This window comes from Apis dorsata, unplaced genomic scaffold (genome assembly GCF_000469605.1).
Source record: "Apis dorsata unplaced genomic scaffold, Apis dorsata 1.3 scaffold_56, whole genome shotgun sequence".
NCBI classification, from domain to species: domain Eukaryota; kingdom Metazoa; phylum Arthropoda; class Insecta; order Hymenoptera; family Apidae; genus Apis; species Apis dorsata.
In genome coordinates, this window is record NW_006263356.1 from 831,177 (window position 1) to 840,038 (window position 8,862).

At 31.7% G+C, this 8,862-nt stretch overlaps 1 protein-coding gene across 2 annotated transcripts in view; it reads left to right on the forward strand.

The window, feature by feature from the left end:
* The first annotated feature begins 4,782 nt into the window (after window positions 1-4,782).
* Window positions 4,783-8,862, forward strand: part of LOC102673401 (LIM/homeobox protein Awh-like) — a 21,895-nt gene continuing 17,815 nt past the window's right edge. The window contains exon 1 of one of the 2 annotated variants that reach the window (XM_006609464.2): window positions 4,783-5,415. In XM_006609464.2, the coding sequence (XP_006609527.1) occupies window positions 5,410-5,415 (6 nt within the window). In that variant the 5' untranslated portion in view covers window positions 4,783-5,409. The remainder of the gene's footprint in view (window positions 5,416-8,862) is intronic. The other variant, XM_006609463.2, reaches the window with a different exon arrangement.

Consider the following 8,862-nt stretch of genomic DNA (forward strand, 5'->3'; position numbering starts at 1 on the left):
GATCTTTATAATGAAAATTTTTAGTAAACGTGTAAATTATTCATTGAATTACTTTAATAAATAATAAGAATAATAAGAAAATAACTAGAATTTTTTTTCTATTATTTAGTTATTTATTGTTATCTGTTACAATTAAAAAAACAAATTTTTAACATAAAATGATCAGAAAATGGAAAAAAAATTAAATAAGAATTAAATTTCTTAATTTATAAAAATTCAAATTTATATTATACATTTAGAAATATAGGTATTTCAAAAGTTTAGGTTTAAGTTTAAGTTTAACTCTAAATTTAGTTTTGATTTTAAATTTAGATTTGAGTTAAATTTCGATTTAGATTTCTTAGAATAGAATTAAACTTAGTTCTAATTGCAAACTTTACAAATCAATGAAATGTTTTTTTTATGAAATAGTTTTTAACTATAATTTTTCAAATGCATTAAAAATTTATAATATTAAAGTTATTTTTAATCTCTTTTCCTTATTAATAACATCTTCACAAATTGATCACAAAAAAAATTTTCAAAAACTCAAATAAAAATGTCCAACGAAGTATAAAAAATAAGAAAAAGCACTGGTATGTGTTCAAATTGTGTTCCATCGTATATTGCATTCACATATATCATTTACCAAACGTTTTCTTGCATTGGTTTTCCATAGCCACGGCACGATCGCAAAAGATCCGACGGTGATCAGGGCACATAGGTAGGCATATGCGTATATATACACATAGATAGGTGAAGCAGCGGTTTGTACGGTTAACAAACGAACACAGATATCTCGTATCATCGGCGGATGAGTTAGATGGTCGGTGCGAAGTCAGTCACTTGATGGTGCTGGTATGACGTGGTAAATTATTTATTCACCGGCGACTGCGGGTGAATAATGGATCTTCCTTCGCCGCGAATGGCACCAAGAAACGTTATTGATCACCGAAATATCAAAAGTAGGCGTATCCATCACCGATGGACCACCATACGTATATACAGGGTGTTAAGAAACATGTGAGACGAAAAGAGGATGAAATGAAGATAAATTCTATTATTTGTTTCTATTTCTCTACATCTAACGCAAACTTAAATTGCTCATAATTTAATAAATAAATTATCAATTTATATATTTTTGAGTTTGTATTTAAAAATCTTTGATTTGTTTTAAAATTTAGAATAAGAAAATTGCATTGGAAACTTCACCTTATATATATATAGAAACGAACGTATATGGAAACGATCCGGTAGAGGAACTCGCGTATACGCGATTATATCCTGAACACAAATGGGAAGAGTGGACTATACATATAGAAGAAGAGAGGAGATAGAGGTGAAGAACGGATGGATGGATGGACAGACAGACGGATGGAATGCTCGGGCTGCATCGGTACGAGGCCTGTTCTCGACAATAAAATCGATTTTTCATACGAGGCATTTATCATACACCCGCGATAATGGGTGTGTATGGAGATACGGTATAAATATTTCGAGGTAAATAATCGTTAGCTTTCGAGTAACGGAGTGTGGAGAGAGCATTAATAATATCGGTGTCCTTTTCATGTGGTGGAAAGAATTGACAGCATGGTAGAATCCTTCGTTACCAATGACTGTGCGCGCGTGAACGAGAGTGAGGTTATGTATACGCGTGTGTGTAGCTCATATGTAAGTTCGAATGATAATAAGCGTCAAGATTCTTGTTTGTGAACATTTCTCTTTTGAAGAACGGTGTGAAAAGTGTCCGGGAAATTCGAGAACCAATAATGGAAGGTATGAGAAATCTTTCGATTAATTATTTGAAGTTAACCTATCAATTTTCTTTTTCTTCATGTCCAATATAATTTATATTATCGTATATTCTTACGATAAAATTTTATTTCAAGAGGATTTAAGTTTTATGAATATTTGATCATCTAAAAGATAATTTTAAAGATCTTATAAAGATACTATATTGAATTTATAAAGTTAATCTATTATATATTAAAATGACTAGAAATTATTTTATTATTATGATCTTAATGTTGGACATTTAAAACGCCATTGAATTTTGGTTTTCTCGCGGTCGACAGCGCAATTAGTATCCCGCTGATTTTCAAAGAAGGGTGTTGCTATTCACTTTCGAAATACGCACTTGTGGATACTTCGGTCTCTTCGTGGTCCCTTTGTCCTGATCAATCGAGAAAATTTTTCGGATGGCTTGTCGAGATCGAGGGCTAAATTATCGACGACAAGTGTCCCACGGTCGAATGATTGTCGTTCAGGCAGATACAATAGCATCCGATTCAAACGAACGTGCTTATCTCGGTAAAAAAGTCTATTTAGATTACTCGTATAGCAGATATACATATCTTCCCTACAATCTATGTAAGTGAGCTTTGCTCTTGCATTTGTCTCTTCCTTTTTTCTTTTTAATCTTTGCATTCAAATCTCGGACAGACATGATATATACATATATTTTCTTTTTTTATTATCGAAATGGAGATTAATTTTTTTCGTGTATTTTTTTTCGTGAATTTCTTTTCTTTTCATTCTTTTCTTTCTAATCTTTGATCAAGTATGTATAAAAGAATTAGAATATTTAGACTGTCATTCATTAATTGAATAGTAGTGTTCTTATGTATATTATTAACTAACTACATTCATAGAAAACGAATTTGAAATTTTAACTTATAAATTTTTTCCTAATAATTTTATTTTACCAAATAAATTTATATAATTAGTAAAATTTCATATAACATATAAATTTTTGTTTCCTTATTAAAATTTATGAAAGTGCAAATTTATGAAGTGATAATAAGAATTATATTTGTCCGTTTATATTTCCTACTATTGCGAATCTTATGAAACTTTGCATCTCGGTACTCTCGGTTGAAATTTAGATCCAAAGATGAAATGAAAGGCGAGACTCAAGAAAGCCTCATAACGATGTCCGTGACAAATCCGTACCGATTAATCTCCCATAGTGGACGCGAGCGTATCCGTTTCTGTTTATTAGCATCGGTAGACACCGGCCGTTTACAAGGTGTAACTATGTGGCCAGGTGGTCGATCGTCGAAACTCGACCAATGAAAACCCTTTGCACCATGGATGACCCCCAGCTGAGAGTTCCTCCTGGCTTCTTACTTTTTATTTTCTCGCCTCCTACGGCGTTACCTCTTCATCTTCATGGGTTCACTCCGACCCGATGCCATACCGGTCTTCTACCTATTAGAGGCCGGCAGAGGTGGCGGTGGCGTCGACTTCGAGATAATTACACGATCGATATGCTAAATATCTGCCGCTTCAATCACGTGAATAAACGGAGGTACATAGTAAATTGGATTAACCACGAGATTACCGACAACCTAGGGGGATGCAGCTGGGAGTCTGTTTGCTCATGCTACAGACGGTGTTTTTGGCGAATGATCTTGACACGAGGAAGATATATACGTTAGTATCTGTGAATTAATTATTATCACGTAATTTATTTTATATTAAAATCTTGATTAAAAAAATATTAAAATTTTATAATAGGAAAATTTTGAATCTCTATAACTTTAAAGATAATGAATCTTAATCTTTTAAATCATTTTTATTCCAATGTAATTTCTCCGTACATTGTGCAAAGAAAAGATTAGTTTTTATTTATTAATTTTTTATTGTCATCGCTACAATTCGCTCATACATTTTACCGATCATTCTGAAGTTTCACACAAATCGCAAGACGAATATTTTAAATTTTTCTATCTCGATAATTTATTGAGATATCGGAAAAAAATAATTTTTCTCTATATATATTTTCTGAGTGTTTTAGTAACATTAGTTATAATATAATAATACGATTATTGCTAAGTTATAATGCTAGTTATAATGCTAGTTATAATGCTAGTTATATTGAATGTTTGATTAAGTTAGGTTAAGTTACCAATTATCAATTTCCCTTTTACTCTTAAATTTAATATCTTATCTTATCAAGATATAATTATATCAATCGATAAAGAAAAATTGAAATTACATAAAAAGAAACAATTGATTAAATTTGTGCGTATCAGAGATACGATTTCGTATTCATCTATGTACAGGGAACGTTGCCATGTAAACGCGTTCAAACTTATGCACTGGACACGCGAGAAGCGTGAGTTTAATCTACTAACCCATAAGCCCGGACAGACGGTGCCGACCTAAAGGGGATCGAGGATAAGAGATACAGTGGACCAAGGGGTATATCCCATGCAAACCTCCGAGAGGTGGACTTAAAGGCTCTTCGGATTCTTATTTCCCCATAAATAATTTTAATGACGCGTCGCGGCAGTTCAGGTAGGGCGAAGCTATGCGGAGCCCTGGACCTGTAGCCAGTATTGTTATTTATTATATTCGTCGCATGTGAGTAAGGCTCTACACTCATACAGTCATATTGTATATGTGAAAATGCGAAAATATGATGTATCGTGATCGATACAACTTGCAGAATTTTTCGTACTCGAATTTCCTCTTATTATTTAACATAGTAATTTTTATTTCATGGTAAAAACGGATTAATTATTAAAATTTTACGAAGTATCAAACGATATATTATATTAATGTAACTTAAATTGAGTTTTTTTATATAACTTATATTATATTCTTTCGATATAACAAAAAAAAAAAATAACCATAGATCTTTTTATAATAATAATTTTTAAATCATTTATTTAATATTAAAATCATTCGCAAAATTATCTAACCGAACTAGAGCTTCTAACCGAACTTCAGCAATCTATATTTCGCTCCATAAACAAACATAATCAAAACCGAGCAAGAAGATTTTCGATCGTGGAAAATTAACGCAGTTATTTGCCAAACATCTTAAAAATTCCCAGTTTCCTTCGAAATCCCCCGAAAACTTGCCAACCGAGAGAATACTTCTCGTCGTAACCTATCACAACACGCTCGACAATTACGCGGGGCTACCCCATCCCAGGAGAAAGATCTTCAAGAACGATCCTTTTTCACACGCGGCACTCGCGACCAATCGAGAAAGACTCGTATCACAGGTCGTAGTGGGGGATAACGGCGTGCGCGTGTGCGTCTCGCGGTAGACCGAGTTTCGTGTCATTGGGCGTACCGTACCTCAGCCAATCGGAGACGGCGCAACGCTCGTGCCCACCCGACCGCTTCGGCCACGCCTATTTCTCTCCGATACGATACGCGGCTCTCTCTCCCCGTGCTCGTAGTGTAGTGTAGGAATTACGTTTATTATACCGCCGAGCGTATCGAGTCTCGGGCCATGCTGCGCTCCTCGGGCGTAGCTATCGCTTGCTTGCGGGTCGCGAATTATATTTGTTCGTGCGATTTTACGCGATGCTATTGAGGCTGCGGATTACTCTCCTGTGACCGATAACCAGAAGTTATTAGGGATCGGCGAATAAAGGAAAGTGTCTCTGGATCGTTGTACTTAAGGCAGTCATGAAGGTATGTGAAAGATATTTGAAAGACATACGTTGGAACGTTGACTGGATAATTTTTTTCTTTTTTTTTTGGACTTATTATTTATGGATGAAATTTTGTATTTGGATAATTAAAGTAATTGTTTTGAATTTATCGAGGTTTTAGAGATTTTTACTCCAATATAGAACTTTATTGCGTTATTAGGAATGTAAACAAATTCGTATTAAATGATAGGTTAGTATTATTATGTATTTATTTGTATCGATTAAGATGTATAATATTATGCAATATTTGTAGTGTTCGTTATTCGTTCATTCGCTAAAATAATTTTTACTAAACGCAGATTTTAGAAAGAATTCATCAACAAAGAATTCATCACATAAAATTTACAAAGTTCTAGCGTGTTATAAATCTTGCAAATTTATCATTATTTTCAAATAATGTTTTTAAATTTTAAATATTTTTACAAGTTCGTCGCAAATTATTCCATTTCGAGTTTTATAATTAACCATTAATTCTTTCGAAATTTCTAACACTTGTCAAAATAGTGATAAATTTTGACAAAATTTCAATATTTACTTCGTTAAAAATGTTCAAATATACGTATAATATCGAGAGCGAAATATCTTGAAATTAATGAAATTTTTCAATTTTTCGAGATATATCCTTAAATGTAAAATATATTTCTTTCACACAACAATTTAATCAAGATAAAAAAGAAAAAAAGAATAAAATTTCCAAGAAAATATCATGATGAAACGCTACCTACTTTCGTATAATTTACCTGTGCCATAAAATCCCTAGATTCGTCGCGGTTGTGAGTTGATGAGGTTGATGAGCGTTGGTGGACAACGACACTGTGCAAAGAAAAAGAGAAAAAAGAAATTGTGTAAACGTATGGACTCGAGAAATTTTCGAATTGTATCTTGCCATCTTTAGTTGTTTCGCAAAATTAATTTAATAATTTTTATACTAATATTTTTTATCCGTCTGTTTAAATCGCTCAAGTATAACCAATAATAAATTCTAGAATCGATACCTCTTTGATATCTGCTCGAAATTATCGATACTCGTTCGATACATATTAATATCAGCTAAGATTACTTAGTTATTAATATATTATAAATTATTTATTATTAAAAGTTTTAAATATAGTAATAGTATAAAGTAATAGCTTATTTAACTTACTATTATTGTTAAGAAGAAAAATATCGAAGTTACATATCGATATTTTTCATCGTGTTAGGTTAGGTTCAAGTTATCGATATCGATAACTGACGCCAAATAATACGACCTAATCTAACCTAACCTAAAATTAAGATACGTACCGATCGATACTTCCTATCTTCTTTCTAAACTTTAATATTGAATATATCGAATATTTCGATAGTATCATTGCTACAGTATATAATACGTAATAATTACGAGTAAATACTGAAAAAAAGTCAAACGAAAGAGAGAATAAGTGATAAGTAAGTGTCTTCTCGGAACGAATGCGACGTACGTCGCGGTAAATAACAGTCACGGTGTATTCGCGGATATCTATAAAGTATACCTACGCAGAGACGGGGCGAAATCGTAAATATCTGTAAGATCAGATCCGAGACAGGGCGCATCCCACGCGAGGGGCGAGCTTTTCGAGATGGCACTTGGTACGTGTGTGGTCCGGTAAATTGTCGGCGTAAGGCGCAAAATGGCGCATCACCCTGATCCCGAGTTATATGGCCTCCTGGTTTTCAGAGGACTCGTGGAGACGCTCGGTGACCACGTGGCTATTTCTTTTCTTTTCTCTCTTTTTTTTTTAAATGGCCTGTCACCACGGATCGAAGGATCGTGAAAGATTCTTCTTTTATTGAATTCGTGTGAAACGAATATCGATAATTTGGTAACTTTTTTTAATATGGTTTAAAATAGTGGAATATTTACAAATTTGGATCTTAGATAGCGTATTGTATAAACAAGTATATTTATTTATCTGAAAATTTTATATTCGTGAATCCTGTTGGGATATTCTGTTCGGGTAATAATAGACTCTGATGGATTATTGTAGGGTTAATAAAAGCGATGAATTAGATATTTTAGAACATATTATTATCGTGTTGTCGTCAGAATGTAATCTCTGTGGATAATTTTCAATAGCACTTTTCTATTACTAATATTTGATCAATTATTTTATCAACGCGTTTAATATAGTTAATATTTCGTATTTATATTTAGATATTATATAAACAGTTATTTTTATTAAATTTTTATTCACAATGAGAGCGCAATTATTATTATTCAAATATACATCGTAAATAATTTAAATTTTAAATTTCTATTTTAAAACAAAATAGAAAGAGAATCGAAGAAACAAAAAAAAAAAAAAAAAGAAAACTTTGATCATTTTTTTAAAATATCGTCAACAATCCACGCGTTTTATTATTAGTTATTTTATTTTTCAATTTTTTCTTTAGAAAATAATCATCATCGAGATTAATAAATCGTCGCGTGATATATTCGAACGTCGAGAAATCCTTTTTTTTTTTTTTTTTTTTTTTTTTTTTTTTTTTTTTTTTTTTTTTTTTTTTCTTTTCTTTTTACGACAGAAACCATAAAGTAAGGATTTGTCGATAATTTGAAAGTCGACATGATCGGGGAATGGCGCCGATCCCATAGATCGTAACTCCGGATGATCCGTTTTACGAAGGTTACCAGTTAGAATCCTCGCGTTTTTTTCTTCGTCATTAATCTTCCATAATCTTTTAAAGTCTTTACTATAATACTATTTTATCGACTCGATTCACTTAACGTTTCAACTATGATCTATTGTGTTTTATCTTTCTCTCCATTTACGGATTACTTTAATTCCAAGTTTTAAATTTATTTAACCTTATGGAACACGAACGTATATATTTTATCGTTTTTCTTTTTCTTTAAATTGAATTAAAATACCCAGAAAAGTTTTCAAAAAATAAATTTTTCGAATATCAATTGTCAATTCACATTTTCGATATTTTATATATTTTTCCACATCATATTTAAATTTATAATAATATATATATATATAGCAAGCGAATAAGTATTAAGTCTAGGTCTAATTATTAGAAGATAAGGGGGGGAAAAAAAAATCAATCAAATTTAAATACCCGTTCAATAAAATTTAATTTCTCTATTCGAATTAATAAATTTCAATCGATCTGCGTATCTATTAAAAATAGAAAAGGACCTGATCCCTTGCCAGACTTGAAACTATTTCGTCTATTTCTTAATTCGAATATTTACATAATCCTTACGTAAAAACGCAAAATCGTCGAAGCGAGTTTGTAAATTCCCTCGTTAAACTCGTTCCATAAAAAATGAAGAGGGAATATAGATAGGCATGGTGAACGAGATTATCGAAACGAATAAGTAAAAAAAAAAATAAATAAACAAATAAATAAATAAATCTCGAAAAAAAAAAAAAACTCGAGATCTGGATATAATAAATTG